The sequence below is a fragment of the Neospora caninum genome, chromosome XII (genome assembly GCF_000208865.1).
Source record: "Neospora caninum Liverpool complete genome, chromosome XII".
NCBI lineage: Eukaryota > Apicomplexa > Conoidasida > Eucoccidiorida > Sarcocystidae > Neospora > Neospora caninum.
In genome coordinates this window covers 5,669,178-5,689,429 of record NC_018398.1, presented here as the reverse complement: position 1 = coordinate 5,689,429, position 20,252 = coordinate 5,669,178, and the positions used below count along the sequence as shown (strand labels likewise).

General features: G+C 51.5%; 4 protein-coding genes across 4 annotated transcripts; 2 read left to right on the top strand and 2 right to left on the bottom strand.

Annotated features, from left to right (window-relative positions):
• Positions 1-1,112: 1,112 nt before the first annotated feature.
• On the bottom strand, positions 1,113-3,193 carry NCLIV_067540 (conserved hypothetical protein; the record flags this gene model as incomplete). The annotated part of the gene is made up of 3 exons (XM_003886305.1): positions 1,113-1,943; positions 2,166-2,377; positions 2,791-3,193. 3 exons carry the CDS (start codon positions 3,191-3,193, stop codon positions 1,113-1,115), a joined length of 1,446 nt encoding a protein of 481 aa, XP_003886354.1.
• Positions 3,194-6,275: 3,082 nt separating this feature from the next.
• NCLIV_067530 (hypothetical protein) lies at positions 6,276-6,707 on the top strand (the record flags this gene model as incomplete). Its single annotated transcript, XM_003886304.1, has 1 exon — positions 6,276-6,707. One exon carries the CDS (start codon positions 6,276-6,278, stop codon positions 6,705-6,707), a length of 432 nt encoding a protein of 143 aa, XP_003886353.1.
• Positions 6,708-9,034: 2,327 nt separating this feature from the next.
• NCLIV_067520 (Homology to unknown gene, related) lies at positions 9,035-13,503 on the bottom strand (the record flags this gene model as incomplete). Its single annotated transcript, XM_003886303.1, has 7 exons — positions 9,035-9,157; positions 9,609-9,774; positions 10,271-10,425; positions 10,936-11,044; positions 11,451-11,543; positions 11,919-12,098; positions 12,431-13,503. 7 exons carry the CDS (start codon positions 13,501-13,503, stop codon positions 9,035-9,037), a joined length of 1,899 nt encoding a protein of 632 aa, XP_003886352.1.
• Positions 13,504-14,444: 941 nt separating this feature from the next.
• Positions 14,445-19,616, top strand: NCLIV_067510 (conserved hypothetical protein; the record flags this gene model as incomplete). The annotated part of the gene is made up of 9 exons (XM_003886302.1): positions 14,445-14,517; positions 15,401-15,612; positions 15,995-16,126; positions 16,645-16,707; positions 17,379-17,431; positions 17,805-17,903; positions 18,575-18,656; positions 19,147-19,246; positions 19,561-19,616. 9 exons carry the CDS (start codon positions 14,445-14,447, stop codon positions 19,614-19,616), a joined length of 870 nt encoding a protein of 289 aa, XP_003886351.1.
• Between the last annotated feature and the right edge of the window lie 636 nt (positions 19,617-20,252).

The window sequence follows — 20,252 nt, the reverse complement described above, 5'->3', positions numbered from 1 at the left end:
TCCAGAGTGCTCCCAATGCTTCGCCCTCGGGTGTACCAGACACTCCGGTCAGTTCTTCCCTGTCTTTTCAAACGCTCGCCAAACCTGGCGGGCCACGTCCAACGAGCCCAGGCCGCGCTGGCGGCGAACCGATCTCCAGCTCCGTGTCTTCTGCGTGTCCGCTGTTTCCGGAATGCGGCGGAGAGGCTCCGACTCCCACGAACAAACAGCCCCGCCAGGGCGCTGCCTCCGCGGGGTCTCCTCTCCCCAATCGACTCGCGGGTGCACTGGCCTCCGGGGAGTCAGTGGGGGCTGCAGCCGCCCCCCTTCCATTCCGCTCCCTATACGCCCATCGGTACCTTGCAACACACACGAGCATGCTTTGCTCGAGGCACAAAACGTGTGTGTCGACAGCGAGTTTCTTCTGCGTCTACTGCGACAGGAGACGTTACAACTCGACACATTAGTGGGCAGCAAGATACGGAATGTCATCTTCTCCGCTCCCTTTTGCAATCGACTTGGACGCTTCACAACACTTGACAGTCTCTTCACGCGAGATGCCCCCGGCATAATCAAAAGAGAACCACCAGAAGCATTAGGAGCGGAGAAGTACTTCCCCCATGTCTTTGAAACGCCCAACGTGCTCAAGCTCTCTCCACCAGATGCATATAGAGCTCCTGTATAAAATATTAGGACGTTGTGTTCCACGTGCGTCTGTTGGTGGACTTCATAGAGCGAACGGTCTCCATCTGGGCATCGCGGGCAAACCGACGTCTGCGCATTGTCGCTCAGGTTCCTTCACAGGGCAAAAAGCAACTCTGCGCTCGGTTTCCTGATCTCTAAATGGCTCAATAAGCCCTGTTCGTGACATTTCTTCCTCCTGTCCTCAAAACTCACTTGTAGCTTACATCCCTCCGACTGCACTGCGTCACTGCAGCAAAAAGCCGGGCCCCACCACTGGACTCTTCTCTGCAGAGTAGAAACGGTTCCAAGAGTGTTCCTACCGCTTTGGCGTACGAAAACACGAGGGGGCGGTGGCCATCCTCATAAATAGGTCTCTCCACAACGGAAGGCGGCCCTTGTAAGGCTTGTTCCATTACTTGGGTAAAGTTCAGAGACGAAGACTCTCAACCTTACGTCAGCGCCGGAGGTGGGTTCTCTAGTCGCAATAGCTTCGACATTTCCAGCGGTGGCACTATGGAGTTCTTGCCACGACGGTTGGTCGACCCCTGGAGCTTAGCATTCGTCCCCGAAAAGTCTGCTCCCGACACGAGCATCTCTGGATGTTCAGCAGCTGCGCGTTCCTTGATGGCTGTTGACTCTTTGTCGTGATGTGTCCGCCGAGCAGAGTTCCTTGGCCCTGTTCGCGGTGGTGGAACGGGCAGCACAGGCACCCGGTTTCCGCGCCCCACATTTTGAGGTAATTCGCTGGCAGCCTTGGGCCCGTTGGCCGCTTCAGGGCCCTTACTTCTGAGCACGTGGATTGAGGGTGCGCCGGGAGCAGAAGCAGCAGAAGTACTCTGAAGCCGGCTTCCCCGGCTTTCTCCTCGAGTGCCGATCGTTGATCTATCAAGAGCATCCCCTGCTTTAACCTTTCTCGCCCGAGATGGCGGGGCTTTCCACTGGTTCCCCCATCCCGACGGTGAAATGCCTTCCTCTTGAGCCAGACACGCATGACCTCTCTGGTCGACGTTTATTCCTACGTCTAAGCAAAGCGATGCAATCCGTTGATCCAGCTCCTTTGCGGCCGCCCCGCTCTCACGATCATCAGGAATGACGTGTTTCATATAGGCTCGAGTGTCAAAAGTCAACCGCTGTCTCTTCGAGTCATAAAGAAGGTACTTTGTACGATCGCCCAAAGCCAGATCTGCCAGCACGGATACGTTGTAACCATCAAAGTGCTTCTGAAGCTCGATGGATTCGAAGAGAATCTCTGTCGACTCTTTGGACAGCTTCTCCAGCGCCTGTAGACCACAAGCGGTACAAATATTACAAATAACGGACGCACGAATGACACAAGCTTTGCATATACAGCTCTAGGTCAACACCGTTTGGCCGAATGCACCGAGGTGACGTCTACTTTGTTACACACGGATGGTTGTATGCGTCCATTTTGCTCAGAGAGAAGTTTGCTGCCCGTGTGGCGCAAGAAAGCGCCTGCATTTTGAATCAACGCACAGACTCACCTTAGTTCTGGCGTCGCGTCTCATTTTACTGGCTAATCGCTGCTGAATTCGCATCAACGTCTTCGTGTTCTTCAAATTGATTTTCAACAGTTCGTTGTGCAAACATATCAAGTGGGGCAGCATCCCGTAGAAATCTGTTGCTCCTTTTTGATAAGCCCGCTCAGGTGGGATGCCGTCTGCTTGCATCTCCCACTCCCAAGCAACGTAAACATCTGTGGCGCACAATTCACAGGGACGGTCAGGCAGCATCAGTGGCGTGCCGTTACTTCGGCATCCCATATTATCGTACGCATTGATGCCCGACTACGGTCGGTGTACTGAGAGTTGCCAATAAAACTCCTCTTCTACTCAAGGGAAACGACATAGACTGTACCCGGTCGGCATACGCTCGTCACAAGGTATGTGCGGCGACCCCACCTTGCGCCGTGCAGATAGCAGAGAAAATGATACCTCTAAACAGGCCGCCGTAAGCAATCCACTGGGGTGGTGGTGTAGAGCCTCTCCGTCGTGTGCATGCATTTCTGAGAGGTGGACACAGCTATTGCTGCACAGTGCCACAATGTTTAGCTACGAGCCACACGCAGCAGAGTAGGCGGACGGCGAGAACTGTTCACCGACAACTGACCTTCATATTTTTGAAAATAGTCCAGCAGCCGCAGCACGCTGCTGGCTGGCCTTCTGATACGAACGTATTTGCCGAGAGGATCATCAAGAGCAGGTTGGTTCATCGGATCCAGGCCTTCAATCAGTTGCTCTGGTAGGGCAGTAACCGGGGGGGTGGCCGTGCTCGCGGCATCTCGGTTCTCTCCATCCAGCGATTCCTGGCGCAGAGAGTCGGGCAACGGGGCCTTGGCTGAGAGTTGTGCTCGAATCTGAGACGACGTCTTCGTTAGTTTACTTTCTAAACCTTTCACATTTCCTTGCACAACAGATATATTTGGTAATGCCTGGATGCGGTCGTTGACCAAAATTGGAATCAAGGTGTCTGGTGGCTGGAGCAGCCGTCCACGTCCCCGGAGTGATCCCATTTTTTATTAGGCTGAAGCCGGGCAAGTCTGACCCGGAGTCTGACCTCCCAGTCGAATAGATTCGAAACAGGACACAGGGAAACGTATATGCTCCGACAAAAATCACGAGCAGCCACGGCTTGTCAAATTACAGACTACACGGAAGTGAGCTGTGATCGTTTCGAGAAACATAACAATGAGAAAACGATAACTGTAACGGCATAAACTTTGTGTGCCCGGTTGCGAGCAGGCGATACCCGGCCTGCACACACAGTGAACGTTCTGTCAAACGGGATTTGAATACACACAGCTACCTAACTTTAACGCATCCTAGATGTCTTGGTTCCCACGGTAGGTGCTGAGAGTACAAAGAGTGGACGTTAAATCATTCACACCGGAGAATGACACAGTTGTAATGAATCTGAGACGATATTAATGCCTACTTGGTTTCTGGATCTGAAGAAAGATCTCCAGATGGCCCTGAGATCCACCGCATCGTAACTGTGACCCAGTGTAGTGGTTCCGGACAGAACCGAACGCGCGGACCTGATGGAATGAGACACCGACTTACCACAAATTGAAGGCAAAAAAAGTCAATGTACATGTGCATGACTATGCGGGGTGACGAGAGGCTTGTGTTTCTGGATTTAACACCATCAGACTAGTACTTAATGGAGGGTACATTGTCCAACCTAAACCACTACCGAATTCTGAAGGAATCTGACAAAAAACAATTTCCGTTCTGCATGCAATGGGTCGCACGGCCCAGGGCAAAATCCAGCCGACTACCGTTCTTCTCTGCTGACGGAGCAGCTAGCCGTTACATGACAGACGGTGAGAACTACTGCAGTGCGCCTGCGACAGCATACTAAAATTCCAGTTCACAGAGCGTTACTTAATTTCCAGTCCATTGTATTCCAAAGGAAAATCCATCGCTTTCGGGACAGTTCATTGTTCGGTCCACTGGTCGGTCCGTTCATGGGCTGGCGGTCCACCAGAGAGAGAGGAAACCCGTTGGTGCGCACGTGGCAATCGTTGACGCCCACTAGTAAGACATAAACTGACAGCATTCTAAGGATGGCTTTGCTGAAACTACAAGAGTAATTATACACGGCTTCTTTCTGGTATAAACGTGGACTTCGCCAGGAGGGGCGAGTACTGAAGATCCACTGTTGACCGCAGAACACCAGACACCTAATACAAACATACGCTTCCTGCTAACCTGTGCTGGTTCTATGCAGAACGTGGAGGTGTTAGAAGGGTCCTGGTCGTCGCGACAATACATTTTAAGCTCTCGAGAAATGCTTATAATCCATCACTTCTTGTACACAAAGAAGTTTATGTACTGCCCTGCGCCTGGAGGCCCGACACTGGAGACCACAGAAGCGCGTTCGTGCTAGCCCCTGAAGCGATTCTGGCCCAGAAAACGTTCGGGACTGAGGGGGTGGTCTTACACACCGATGTTTACGTTACTCGTCTATTATGCTCGTGTGACACTTGGCAGCGACTACAAACACGCTTCTCGTGTCGCACAGCGCCCGTACACGTATTCACACCGAGATGCCAGTCGGCGAATATTAGGGATTCGACCCTGGTAGAATCGTCAAAGGGGCTAAAATCGGTTGTTCCCCTTTACGGTGAGTTGACTTCCAGTGACTGGGATGCACGATAGTGTCCCGGTAGTTGCGTTCTCTACCTCCTGGGAGTCCGATACAGCCTCTCCAACCGTATTGAAGCCCGCAAGCACATGCCTGCACCATAGAATAGGAGGTGAAGGCGGGAAAGTACTTTCTGATTGCTTTTTCGTCTCTGCTTTGGTTTGAAATGCAGTCGCCCGATGTGGGAATGACCACCGCTGCTCCACTCTATGCGTATTACCTTTTAGGGTGCATATCGGAATGAAAGAACTTTGTTTCTGCAAGAGTGAGTTCGTTCTTGAGTAAAACTGTAGTAAATTGTACCCGCGAGAGCAGACCGAGATCAAGTACAAGACATTGTCGCAGAGCTTTTTCATGGCGTCAGGGTCTAAGTAAACATACGGCTTTCTTCGGTTCATTCACGCGCGTCTTCCGTGGCGGTTTGGGGAATATTTTGCCTCGATAAAATGAAGCAACCGTGTGTGAGGCCTATCGGCGACAGATTTATGCCTATCAGGACGACGGTGGTTTTCTTGACAGTAAAAGCAACAAAAGAAGCGCATCGTGGCTGCCGACCATTCTTTGTGGGGACCCACAGCAGTCAGCGTACTGTGATCGGGAGCAGGTGCTTGATTAATGCTTCCAAGAACTTTTCGTGCAGAGAGAAAAGGCGGATAATTTCTGATGTAGCGACTCAAACTCTCTTTGACTTGCGCCGTCCGATGCTTCGGCTTTAAATGCCCATCTTCCTTTCTTCTCCCCATTCATGTTTGCTTCCGCAGTGGATACCTCGGTGTTGCGAATCGTTGTCCTGCACGCCCTTGTTAGTTGTTAGTGTTCTTGGAGACCATGGCGAGTGTTGCTAGTCTGGCGCGTCCGGCTATCATTTCTGTTTCAGGTTCAGTCCGTCCTGTTCGCTCTCTCCGTCTTGAATGCATCCGTTGCCTACCTTTGGCTTAATCTTCAAATGATACTGTGCGGATTACGAGCTTCTCTTCGAGGCATTCAACTGTTTCCAAGCTCAGCCACCCACACAGCTGTTTCTTCTCATTTATGTGCCAGTACACATCCATTCATCTCCATCAGCATGAGAAATCTGTCGTTTTGCGTCTCACCCTTCGATTCCGGACAGCCTTTCATGTATGCGCGGGCTGGAATCCGTTCCGCATAACGACAAAATTCGGCCGTTTCTCCGTGAATTTCACCTTCTTTCATATATCCGCTGCCAAGTCGCTATGGTATGTGCCACTTCTGCATGTACCTTTGGCAGCCCCCCCGCCATACGAGATATTGCAGATATCTAGGGAGCAGGCTCTACGATTGTCCCGCGCGTCTTTTCGGAATCGCCAAGTAGGGCTTTTTGCCACGATGATCGTCCCTTCCTGCTCAGGCTTCGGTAGCATTGTCACCTTTGCTCGCGACAACGTGTGAGAAAGCAACCTGTTAGATTAATCTTCTCGCGGCGGATGAAGCGTAGCCATAATGTATTCTCCATCGCAATATGCGTTCAGCAGCTCGCTCTTTCTAGAGCTTTTGTTTCTGCTGGATCGCCTTCTCGTCAACTGGCTGGGTCCCGTGATGTATGCGTTCCTGCTGTGCTACAAGTACTATGTCCGCGAACTCTCTCTCCCACTCCTTCTCACCGACATTGTCTTTTACGTATCGTTCTTCTATGTGAACCGGACCAGGCTCGCCGCAGGGTCTACAGGAAACAAGTCTGGGTCGGCAAGACTCATTTTGTGGTTCTGGGCACTCTCGCCGTTTTCTCTTGCGGCCCAGGTGTACAGCCTCGCAGGCCTCCCTCTCGTTCTGACTATCGACATCGTGTTTACCTCTTTGGCTATGAGCCTCTGTCTTCTCGAGCTCATTTGGTCCATTGCAGTTTTCCTGCTTTCTAATACCGACGCCGACACCGAGTCACCAATGGGCTCCTCGTACGACAGTGCCTACTCTGCTTCTGGGCAGTAACTCTGTCGCGCGGCTTTCGGTCAGTCAAACGTTCTTTCCGCCCCGCCCAAGTTTCTTCTGCATCCCCGTAGAAAGATAGAAAGGATGTCGGGCAGTTGCCGGGACCCTCGCTGCACGGAAATGCATGCAGCGGTGTCGCAGCAACCCTATTCCTTCTGGTGAATTGTCTTTCTGCCGTTCCTTTCGCCCTGATCTATGGCATCTAGATGTAAGCTAACTGAGCTATGAACGACACCTCGCATTATTGCCTCAGTGACCGGGTCAAAACGCATTGTTGCCTCACCGAAGAGCTGTAACGACCGTGTTATACTCCAGGCGTATCCAAAAAGGAGACTGCGGAGTCGAGCGCCAAGGAGCTCGACCAGAGCGTTTACATTTCCTCTGTTCCCTAAAGAGAGAACACGAAATCTGTTGTCGCCTTTGCTCTTCCCTGTTTCTCCACTACCACAGCGACAAAAAACACCCTCTCAACACTGAGCAGTGAAGTATTTCCTATTTCTTGGAGAGGCAAAAGACACACCACAGGAAGAACCCCTTCCCCGACAGTTCATTGATGTTGCTCAGCGAGGGAGTGACAGAACACACAGTGGTGTGCAGCAATGCCGCGTGCAGCCCGTCCTCCGACGGCAGGGTGTGAGGCGACAAAAACTGAGGACCGCTATATACGCATGCCGATTTGGAATGAGATTGTACACATGAGCATGCACCTACGTATGTGCCTACGAAAAAAGAGGCAATCGCTCGCGTGAGTCCTCCCTATTTTCCTCCACGAACTCTATGAAACAAGATCACACTCTTGAGCCGTAAAGACCCGCCCAAAACTGGATAGGCGTCCATGCGCGCGGTGACGAAAAACGGTCGAACAGAATCAATGTAAATCGACAGCAACCAGATCGCGGAAACACATCGAAGAGAAGAATGCAGAGAATCGACCGAACCCACTCATCCCGTCAACAAAGGATATCCCCACATATACGTATATACATATATATACATATAAATATATATATATATATATATACATACAAATATATATATATATATATATATATGCGTGTCTGTGTATGTGGGAGTAGGTACACAGCGTCGTGCATGGGCAGAATTATACGAAGTCTAGGGGTAGAAAACCCCAGAGACCCGCGGGTGTAGGTATCTGTTCCGGCACCCATTTTCTAGGTCCTGTAGCCCCAAAAATGTGCAAAACGAAAGGATTCTCCGAATACTCGGCTGCACAGATATTGATAGCTGTTTGTCTAACAATGGAAATGTGTGTCAAAGAACAGTTGCGTACGAGGCACCGATGGACACCATAAAACAGCACCATGCGCTTACGAGGCTCTAATTCCCTTCTTGATTCTAAGTAATGACAACAATGAAAGACTACATGCATCTGTGACACGATGAGGACGCTAGACACAGTACCTCTCGAAATGGTGGTCGTATAGCCCTCTCCTTTTCTGACAAATCTCATGGATATCTACCTCGCACCACACACATGAACGAACAGCAGAAAACCTCCACGCACATTTACGACCTCAGGTGCAAAACAACTTCTCGCCGCATTCCGACTCAAGCAGACAAGAAAACGGAAATACACACACTTCTGTGCATGGCCCTAAACGAGGTCAATTTCGCGCGCAGGAACGTGCGCTCGGAGTTCCCTGCATGAACGATGTGAGCCTACACCTGGTGTCGCCAGAGATTCCAAAGGACGAGACACACCGACAGGCAGCGTGAGGACAACCTCAAATGAATACAAATGACGAAACATAGGCATCTTTGTATTTCCATCCACGTGTTTTTACATGCGGACATTGTTATCTATGCATCCATGTCGATATATACAGAGGTGTACGCGTTAGTACACGTTTGTAGATAGAGATGTGTACAAAGCGAGCGCTGTGTTCTGGCTAGTCACTGAACGACAACAAGAGAAAGACTGTGCCTGGGCATTCCTCCCGGATTTACCTGAGCCGCGTCAACTGGCACGTGCGGGATGCAGATAGGCAATCCACTGTGTACATGTGAAGATATATACATCTAGATGTATACGTTTTAATGAATTCCTTCCTTGTCGAGTTCTTGCGTGCTCCAACCCGTGAGAAACGATTGGAGGAGGCGGGTATCATTCCGAGGTACATGTACGCATCTAGGCGCGACGATTCTGGACCCCCTCGATGTGAAGACCTGTGGACTGAGAGGACGGCCCGTAACACGTGGATTCAGATACCCTAGACAGGCTCTACATCCCTCTGTGTCACTCGCAGTCCGCGCTGTGTGCCGCACAGCCACTGTCGTCGCCTTCTATTGCGTCGAAGAACTCATCATCCTCCTCGTCTAGCTTGGCAGACGCGTCTCCGTGGACGTCTGTATCTGCAGTCTGGGTTTCGAAACAAAAAACAAGACGACTGCCGACAGCGCGCGCCAGTCGAGGCAAAATAAACGACAAAGCCCCCACTGGTTTTTATACACACGTATGAATATATATATATATATATATACATATATGTAGATACAGAAATAGATATACATATGTGCGTCGCAGCTGTGCACGCACATAAAGATACGTCAATAAGCATATACATATAGGTATATACATGTGGCGATGGTGCATCTAACCATCTATTTCTCTATTTGAGTATCGACTGATGAGGAATGCCGCATGCGTTCGACCGCTCACGCCACAGTTGTGCCTCCGTACGTCCATAGATGAAGCCGGTCTGCCGTGCGAAAAACGTTGCGCATGAAAATTTTTGCTCGCCTCACCCTGCCTCCGCGTGCTTGGATTTCGGTGCGAGTCGCAGCAGAGGCTCTGCCGAGAATTTCCTTACCTGAGCGCCCGACACCTCCGGTCCAGCCGGAAGCTTTGCGGTGCCGCACTCGCTGAGACCAACTTCACTTAGTCGAGCTTCAATGAAACCGTACAGAAATCTGTTTTTGGCTCGCCTCGCCTCGTGCTCGCCGGTCATGGCTGCTTTGCATGCACTCTGGAAAGCGCTGAAAGCCCCCCGTGCAAAGATGCTGCATCCCGAAGCGCACGAGGCACAGACAGCAACTGCTGAGGAAACCGGGAAATCGATTTGCTCGCCTCCCTCGTGGAGCTTCTCTTTCCCATGCTGTTTTTCTCTCTTACATGGACCCACTACCCAAGCAGGCACATACACACGCATCTGTGCACAACTGCTTATCTAGGTCGACGGCGTTGAAGACTGTAAGTATGCTCATGCATGCATATGTGGGCGTTGTCAGTGGGTATCTACACACATATACATGGACATGTGTCGATACACATGCGTGTGCACAATTCTGCGTACACACGCTTGGGAGACACCCGGGAAAACAGCTTTGGCTGGTTGTTGAAAGTGCAAGTTGACCCACAGAAATCACCATTCCCCGGTGGTGTTTTCTTCGTCGGTCTCCGGTCTTTCCAATTTTCCCCGATCGCGTATCTGTCTGCGGTAGCAGAACCAACCCTCGGTATCTCCTTTCGTACCTGGAGACGAAATCCACCATTTTCAGGGGGACATGCATGCGGCAGTTCGTATGCCACAGGAGGCGAAGAAAAGAGGCGTTGCTGCCTCGCGGGACGATCACGAGGTTCCCATCCACGCACATCCGCTCGACGTCCTTGGCGGGTTTTGGGACCGGCTAAAAACGAAGAGGAAATCGGGGAAACAACAGAAAAAACGGCCATTTTAAGAGACACCAGACGAAAGCGGCGCTTTTAGGAAACGTCGAAACGTTCGTTTTTTTAGGTGCATCAGGGCGCCCAACTTCTGCTGCTCCATCTGGAGAACGCAAGCGCAGCAGCGAGACAGCTCGGGGGATGAAAGAAATCGAGACGGGGCGGAAGACAACAGACTCCGACAGAGAGACGCAGCGCGAAGAAGAAGGATGAAGAGAGCCCTGAGAGGGATGAGGCGAGGAGAAGTGAAGACGGGGAGACACTCGAGAGCAAACGAGAGCAAAGGGGGATAGACGATGAGATGCAAAAAAAAGAGCCAAGGGAAAGAGAGGGCATTGGAAGAAGAGGATGCAAGAGACGCCTAGAGAACCAAAGCGATAGGTCCAGGAGAGCAAACGAAAACAGTAGAATAACAAAAAAAGGCGGACGTGCTGTTGTTTCGGTTTCGCGTCCCAGCTCCCAGCAACACTTACAACCCGATGTCGGGGACTTGGGGATTCGTGGTCGAGAGTCGTCATCTTCACCGCGATTTGGGAATTTCGCTCGAAATCATCGACTGCCCAGACTTCGAAGAGAGCATCTCTGAAGTGAAAAAAACGGATGCGAACGGCGCGAAAACAGGAACGAACAAGATAGACAAACGCGTGCACGAGAGGCCTGTGTCTCGGAGCTGTCGATCCCCCCTTGGGTCTCTGTATGCATGCATTCCAATGCACGAGAGAAAACTGAGTATCCCACAGGGGATATCTCAAGTTACACTCACAAACCAGGAGACGAAAACTGCGAAACCCGAAAAAGGGAGGAGCACCGTACAAGCAAGACGAGAACGGAGCGCGCGCACACCCGCTGAGGAGCTAGATAGGGATGAACAGAAATAAATGAATAGAGGAAGAGGTGGACTGCGACAACGAGAGAGACTCTGAGGCAGAGAGAGACAGCTCTGGGGAGAAAGAGCGCAGCGCAAGCGACACACGAGGAAGCAACGCACCTGTTAGACAGGGGCCAGGGGAAGTCGACGTGGAACTGCACGATCTGGTCGACGCGCCCCAATGAGGTGGAGACGACCTCGCGGAGTCCGAGCCTGCGAAGACAGACCGTTTCCCGTTTTTGTCACGTCCGAGATCTCACAGAGAGATTTCAAAATCGAGGAAATGCCAGCGTTCACAAGACCCGGACAAGAAACACCCCTCGTGTCTCCCTTTTCTCCCGTTTTGTTCAATTGCTGTCCTTTTCGTAGAGTCAGCTCGGCCCGGGAGGCCTCTCGGAATCGTGTTCCAGCCCCAGCAGGAGGGGAAAGGACCGAACCTCTAAGAGGGACACAACGCGCGCGGCGAACGTCGCGGGACACCGCCAACATGAATCGCCCTGGATTCTGTGCGAATTAGCATCAGGAACGAGACTGCCTGAGTCTCTTCCGTGCCAAGTCTCGTGGGTGCGCCTCGCCCTCGGCACTTACTTGAACGGCCGCGAAAAGTACGGCACCCAGTTCTTGAAAAGATCGACTTCGTTCAGCACAGAGAGAATCGCCTCGAGCGGAGCCTCGACGTCGCCCTCGATGCGGAAAGTGAGCAGCTCACGATTGTCTTCGTAGTTCCGCACGTACACCCGCATGTCGTCCGCAGCCACCGCGCTGTGCCTGAAAGGGAGAAAAGCGCGGGTCGTTAAGTGCACCGCGAACGCGGAGACTGGAGGCGACGGCGACGAATAGAACGGAGACACGCAGTGGCGGAAAGGGGGGCTAGACCTGATGTGAGTACCACAGCAACCCGAGACAGCAGGAAGGGGAGAAGGCGGCGATCTTCGCCCCGCCCTGCCTTTCGCCGATTTCGCGCCTTCTGGCAACCCCCGACCGGTCTTGGGCTGCTTCAGCCCCGCGCGTGTGCACTGCTCGCGTCGCGTTTCGCTATCCTTTTTTGCCAACCTCGCCTCGCTCTGCGCTTTCTGCCGTTCCTCAGGCGCGCGCCTCACCACGCATTCGGCCGACGGCCAGTGACGAGAGGATGGAGCGGCTGCTTCAGCACCGTCTCGAGAAGGGAACCCGGCAGCACACGGAACCGATCTACACGAAGCGCCTCGTCCTCTTCCTTCCCCGTTCCAGCGCTCTGCTTTCTCTCCTCGTCCCGCTGGTCTCCTCCCTCGTTTTCTCTCTGGTCTTCTGCGGCAGTCTGGGCCTTTTTGGCGCCTGGTAGGCGGGAGGATGCCTCCCCTTCTTCGCTCTGTGTCTCCTGGCCTCGCGGCACCGACCGTCCGCTGACCAGTTGCATGCAACTGCATTCTCCGGCTTGGCCTCGTTCGCAGAACTGCCGCAAGCCGCAGTCTGCCGATCGACACGGGAGCGAGGGTGAGCCGTGCGTCTCCCCACAGTAGAGGCGGTGGCCTGTTTTTGTGTCTCCATTCTCTTCCTTCTCTCCTTCGCGTCGACCTGGCTGCGCCTGGGGACTCTCCTCTCCGCCACGGAGGACGCGAGAGTCGGCAGAAGAGAAGGACAGGAGAGAGGACGAGGAGACTGACGAAAAAGACGAGGGGCAAAAGGAGAGTTTTTGGACGAGGTTAGAAAAGTGTTTGGGTTTTTCTCTCAGGTTTTCGGCGCAGGCCTTTTGCTCGAGGAGTTTGTAGGCGGTGTCGGTGAGGGAGAAGCGGTAGAGAATTTCGACGAGGTCGGCGTCGTTCTGAATCAAGTGGGGAGGATAATGCTCCAACAGACAGGCGACGAGGTGGTACGCGTCGATGTGACGTTCGAGGAAAACCTGCTCTTGAATCACGCGCTTGTCATGGAGGAAACGAGAAAAACACGCACAGTCTTGAAGGGAAGAAACGCCCGAAGCGGACGAAGAAGACGGAGAGGAAGAGGCGGATGAGGAGGAAGAGGAGGATGAGGAGGTAGAAGAGGAGGAGGAGGAAGAAGAAAAGACAGAAACGGATGAGGAGGAAGAAGAGGAAGAAAAGGGTGAGGAGGAAGAAGAGGATGAGGAAGGAGAGGAGGAAGGAGACAGCAGCCCCGCCTTTCGATCGGCAGGAGCAAAGATGGAGAAGAAGCCCATGAGGAAGGACGGGAAAGAGGACAAGGATACCGATGGAGAAAGAAGGATTAAAGAAGGCTGACAAGACTGGAAGGAAGGAAGGAAAGGATGAAGACAAAGACGCGATGAAGACTAGCTACAAGGCTGGACACACGCCGAGTCAAAAGCCCGGCAGGCACGCGGGAAGGAGAGGAAAGAAACCAAACACGGCCCTGTCCCTCTTTCTCCCTAGCTCGCCCTTTTCAAACCGGATTTCCCTCAGGGTTCGGAGGAGAAGAAGATGCTTCGGAGTTTTGAACGGTCTCAGGTGTGGTTTTTGCCTCTCTCGTCCACGGGGGTGACCTTGTCGGTCGGCGTCGCGTTGGCTCCTGGGTTCTTGCATGCCCCGCCTTTTCCTTATTTTTGAGTCGCCGCATGCTCTCAGCTGACACTCACTTTCCGTGCTTCTTTCTCTCAGTTCTTTCTCCTCTTTTCTAAAAGGTGATCGTCATTCTGCGCGCTGCCATTCCAGGTCAACAAGGCCGGAAACCCTTGAGAAAGCAGGGAGAAAGCGTCTGTTTCCTTCAGTCTTCTTCTCGTGCTTCTTTCGCTCTGTTCTCGTTCGCGAGACTGTGTCTTCGCCACAGGGCGTTCGCCCGTCTCTCTCCATTTCTTCTAATCTCCTTACCACTCGTTTGCGCTCTCCCCTTCCCCCTTTTTTCGTTGATTCTCACTTCTTTTCCCGCCCTTCTTGTCTTCCTTCTTTTCCTTCGGTCCCGGTCTGTCTCGCTTCTCCCTGGACACCTCTCCCCTCGAGTAGCTCTTCCTGGCTTCTTCTCTGGACTTACTTTCCTGTCTTTTCTCCCGTCAGCGACTATTTCCCCCGCGGCTTCTTCTGTCCTTCGCGCTCTCTTCTATGCGATTTCCCGATTCGGTCTCTTGTTTTTTCGGTTGCCCTTGAAACTTTTCCGCTTTTTTGAAGCATGCCAACTCGCCACAGCAAGAACGCCACCAGTGCGGCCTTCTACTCTTACCATGAGAGGCAAAAAATAAAAGGTAGGTTTCCAGCGGAGAACTCTTTTCTTTTTAGCATTTTCGCCTTTTTCTCTTCTTCCCTTGCCGGTTAGCGCCGAAACGCACGGTGTCTGCAACCGATGCGATTCGTGGCTGAAGCCTCCCGCTCGTCATCTTTTTCTCCCTCCCTTTTCTCTCTCATTCTCCGTTCTACAAGACCCGCTTTGCTTCCGTCTTTGTCGTTCCTCGACTGCCCTTCTTGCCTTCCTTGCCTCTTGTTCTCCCTCTCTCCTTCTCGCCTTCTCGTTCTTCTCCCTTTTTCTGCTGCCATTCTTTCTCTCTACTACTCTAAGCCTCGTCCTCGCCTCCTCTGTGCACATTTCGTCGACCTCGGCTCGCCTGCCGCATGCATGGCCTTCTGCGCTCTTTTCCGGCCCTCCCCCCTTCCGGCCTTCCCCTTTCTGTCCTTCCCTCTTCAGTTACCCCTTCTCACTTCTCCCTTTCCACTTGCTCTTCTCGCCCGGTTTCGGATTCTCGCCTTCATATTTTCCCTCGTTCTCCCTAATCTTCTGGACGCGACTGTGTCGCGGTCATCTTCTGCGCCCATATAAGCCTCTGGTGAACCTGGAAAGCCTCGGAATCTTTTCCAATCGTCGGTTCTCTTTCGTTTGAGTTCGACTTTTTCAGAGTGCCAAGACGTTCCTTTTAATGACTCATCAATTTTAGCCTTTCCTTCCTTCTCTTCTCCTCGTACCCCCCCTCGTTCAGTGCCATCCTCGCGCGTACCCCTCAAATATATACATATATATATATATATATATATATTCAGAGAGCCCAAGGTTGTTTTCTTCCTTCTCCTCTTGGCCATTCCCGCTTGGACAATTCGGACGATCTTGTCAGTTTGTTGAAAACTCTTCTACCGCAGATGTGGGAACCCAGCGCGAGCGTTTGGACACGAACGCCCTGCGTCGCTTCGAGGCGTGTTGGTTGTGCAATCGGACGGCGCTGTCGCCTGTCTGTACACCCCAGGGCTTGGTCTACTGCAAGCAGTGTTTGTTTCTGAACTTCGAGGATCAGAAGAAGAAAATGTCGAGAGAGCTTAAGGAGTGGGAGGCACAGGAAAACGCAAAGAAAGAGGTAGGAACGTGAGCCGCCCTCAAATTCCTTCAGCCCCCGTAAACGTCCCGTGTTCAGGGCCAGTGAGGCGTCTCGAGGGTCTGCCCAGGCAAGAGCAAGTTGGACTCGCAAGCACACAGTCTCCCTCTCTTCCTCTCTTTCTCTCTTTCTCTCTGTGTCTCTCATTCGCACTCCCTCGTTTTTGAATTAGCCCTATTTTAGTCGTCTACCGGCTTCTTGCGCGTCGCTCGCGTCTGGGCAGATGGCGTTTTTCCCTGTGAAAAAACCTGCTGTCTTGGGCTTGGAGCTTTGCAGTGTGTTTTAATTTCTCGCGTTTCCTCTGTTTCGGCCATTTCCGCCCGCGCGCTTCTGTACCTCCCTTTCCTCCGCGTTTCCTCCTCAGGCCGAAGCGGCGAAGAAGTTAGAGGAAGAGAGCGCAGAGAAAAACAAATTCCTTGAGGAAGAAAGCAAAATCGCGTCCTACTACGCAAACCAGCGGAAACCGACGGTTGCTGAGCTCCAGGCAGCCCCAAAGGTAAGGCCAGAGCTGGAATATCAATACGGAAACTTCTCCGAATCCCATCGTGTGCTCGCCGCTGCTGTGCAGGAAGTTCCCCGTTTTCCGTCAGCTGATCGCTCATGCCCACCTCCAGTGTGTCTGTCTACCGCACACGTATTCGCCTCAGTGCATTCGCCGATATATATATATATATATATATATATGTATGTTTGTATATATGTATGTATGTATGTATGTATGTATGTATGTATGTATGTATGTAGGAATCTGTGAAAGGTTGTGTTCGTGAACACAGACGCAGCAATGAGGGCGTGGGTGGAGATATCTGTGTCGGTGCGTTGCTTTCTACCGGATTGTATATATATATATATATATATGCATTTGTAGATACTTCGTCACATCTGTCTCCTCTCGAGGCAATCTTTGGGCACCTCCCAAATCAATTTTTATGCTGTTGTGGTGTATGGAGAGAAGGGCACGACGATGAAGTTGTGTGAATGCGATTTCTTTTCTCTCGTTTGTTGCTCTTTCAGAAAAATCAGCATCTTCTCATCGGCGCAGGCGGCAAGGCCACAGCGCGCGCCAAGAGCTTTTGGGTAAGAGACGAGCGAGACGAGAGTTTCCAAATGAACCCATTTTCATGGTTTTTTCTGTGTCTTCAAATGTTTACATGACACATGCAAGTGGAGTCATATGGTGCGTTATGCATGCAGAGATGTGACGAGTACCCGTGCTCCTAGAGTTGTCCCAACTTCCATTCCGCATATGGGAAAGCAACTTCAGCGATTCATGATCACAACGCAATCAATAGATCTATAGCGTTTGTCATATGCGCGCGTGTAATTATGGACAAGCATGCATATATATATATATATATATATATATATGTATTTACCTCTGTGTGTAGATGTTTTTTGTGTCAACTAATACTGCGTGTGTGTCTTTGGCGCTCTTCTCCGCTTGCAGATGCATGTACATCAATTTATTTGTATACATATGTATATGAATGCTGCCGAAGACATGTGCATCTCCGAGAGTGAAGAGACAGGAGGGTTGTTTGTTCGTTTTCATCCTCCTCCTTGCGTGCACTGCTTGCCTCCTCGCTCGTCCTTTCTTCGCGTTATCATCCGTCCTTTGTCCTCTATGCGTGGTGCTGCCTGATGATCTTTCTGGCCGCTGTCTCACCCTTGTTCTTCCTCTCAAGCGTCCTCATGATTTCTTTCCCTGTCGTCGCGTCTGTCCTTCTGTGGTTTGCTCTTTGTCTCAGGTTGTGGAAAACACCCCGTCGGCTCCTGCTGGCGAGGTGAAACCTCCTAAGCGGTGAGCGGGTGCCTCGGACAAGCGGATCCGTTGCTTCGTCCATCTGTCCTCGGCTCCTTCGTTTCTGCGGCTTCTCCACTCGTTGCTTCTCGCCTCCGTTGTTTTCTTTCCGTATGACCCGTTGTGTCCGTTTAATTCCTTTCGCGCCTTTCCGTTCTTTCCTCCAAGGTCTTGGACCTCTCGCGTTCCGTCGTTTCCTCCTCTACCTTTTTTTCTGTCTCTCCTGTCGGTGCTGTGTACGCTGTCCTTCGTCCGGCGCGTTTTCCTTCCTCCTGTGTTTGCCTGACGTCTGCGTCGATTTCTACCTTTCGAGAAGTCTTTCTTCTCGGCGCTGGACCGATCGTGAGACCAGGCTCCTGTCGATTTTTTTCAGCTCACTCGAGTGCCCGATCACGAGGAAGCCGCTGAAGCTGAAGCAGCTCGTGTACTTGAAACCCGAGTTGCTCGATGAAAAAGATACAGAGTTCAACAGGTAAGACAAAAGGCCTTCCTCCTCTTGCACTTTCGCTTTCTCCCTCTTGTTCTCCTTCCTGTGATTTCCCTTCTTCTCTCTCTTCGTCTCGCTCTTGGTCTCTCTCTTCTTCTTGCTCCGTTCGATCTTTTCTTCTCGCTCTTTTTCCTCTTCCTATGTTAGTCTTCACTCTACCTTTTCTTTCCACTTTTTGCCCTCGGCCGTTGCCCGCGTCTAGTGTCGGGTTTTCCTGTGATCCGCCTGGGTGTGGAGACTTTTCTTGGGGCGTGGTTTCCGCAGTCTCTCATTCTCGTCTTTTTTTCTCCGTTCTTCGATTTCTCACGTTCGCGTCGCCTTCTTTATGCTGGCGTAGTCTGCTTCCAGGAGTTTCGAGCCCTTTCCTTTGTTCTCCTGTTCAACAATTCCTGCTTCGCCTGCAGTGCTTCTCGTCCTTCACCTTTCTTGTTCACTCTTTTTTCTTTCGTGTAACCCGCTTTTTTTCGTCTTCTTCAAATTGTGTGTTCGGGCCTCCTCCGTTTTCTCCTTCCTCTCACAGTTCGCCGGCTTGTCCTGTAGCCCTTTGTCTTTTTCTCGGTTTTCTTTCACCCTCCGCTCTGGCTTTTTCCCTCTTCTACCCTTCTTTCCTTCCTCTTTTTTCCTCGCCACCGTATCTTCGCTCGTTTCTCACGCAGATGGTCATGTAAGATCTCGAAACGAGCAATCACAAACCAGAAGGCGGCTGCCGTCATTCCCACGGGAGATGTCATCCTCATGGTGAGCAGCGTATAGCGGCCTTTTCCAAATCGGAAAAACGCTCTCTCGCCGCTGTGTCAGAGTTACGCAAACCCCGGCTTGAACGCAGGCAGTCAAGACGCACCTTGGAAAGGAAAAGAACTCGAATTGTGGAGCGACCGCCGCGAAAAAAACGACGCGTGACGCTCAAAACGCCTTCCGGCCACCAGGCGTACTGTGCGAAAGAGTGCGAGTTCGAACGCGAGAAAGGCATACAGATATGGATATCCCAGGAGACAGAAAGAGATAGGATATCCACAGCGAGAGTTACGTATCTGCAGAGAGCGACACACAAGCAGAGGGACGGCTCGGTGTGATAGATCGAGGGAAGGAGGGAAGCAAAGCATGTCGGAATTTCGATAAAGTCCTCTGTTCCTCTTTTTTCTCTTGCTACTCAGCAGGAAAATGTTGGACTTGTTTCTGATTTGTTTCCTCCTGACCCCTCCCTCTCATCTTTCCGGTTCATTCTCAGGAATGCATCGAAAAGTACGTCCTGAACAAAAAGGGAGGCTTCTACGGTGACAAAATCATCACGAAACAGGACATCATTCCGCTCGTCCCCGGTGGAACAGGTACGCGCAGACGCCACATCTCGGCTCTCCCGTTCATCTGCCTATGTGGATAGGTAAAATAGTAATTATCTATGTACCAGGAGATTCCTACGGACATGCAAACCTCAGCAGGTACACCTCGCTTTGGCGCATGTGTATACTGTTCTATCTTTCGGTTTCTGTGGTGGTGTTCTTTGCTTCAGCATCAGCCGCCCTTGGCATATATATATATATATATATATATATATCAGCAGACACAAATGGAGAGACGGGGCATGTACGCACATGCATAACAGGTGCATGCATGCGTTTCTACGTTTTGGTTCTTGTTTCAGGTTACAGCTCCCACAACAATGTGGAGGGCATTGTGCGAAGAGCGTGCATCCAGTAGACCGGCTGTCGGTCGCGTTCTTTTCTCGCCTTTCTTTTTCAATCTGCCTTCCTGTCTCGCTTCGGTTCCCTTCTCGAAAAACGTGTTATTTTTTGGCTGCCTTCGTGCCTCCGGTGTTCGTCTCGAATATGTTCCTAGATTCTCTCTTGAAAACATGTTTTATCTTTTTTCAAACACACTTGTCTCCGTTGTCTCATCGTTGCTTTCTCTCCCCCGATCTCATACTGCTGTGACCTTGACAACCCGCCTTATAATCACTGCAACCAACCCCCCAACTAACTTCATCAACATGTCTATACTCATACATACAAATATGTACGTATATCTGTATATATATATATATATAAACACCGATTGGTACTCTGTTTTGCTCATCAGACAACCTCTCACACAAGACCTCGCATACAGCGACGCAGCACTCAGTGTCGGGCATACATACCAAGGTTCTTGTCTCTCAACTAAATATCTATATCTATCTATATATACATATGTATATATGTATATAAAGATGTGCAGGCTTGTAGGTGTGGGTATAGTTACGTGTGCATACGAATCGTAAGGCCACAGCGAATTGCTCCGTCCCTCGTCGGTGGCTCGTCACGCGCCGATCCGAAAGGGCGAGCGAGCGCTGCGCCC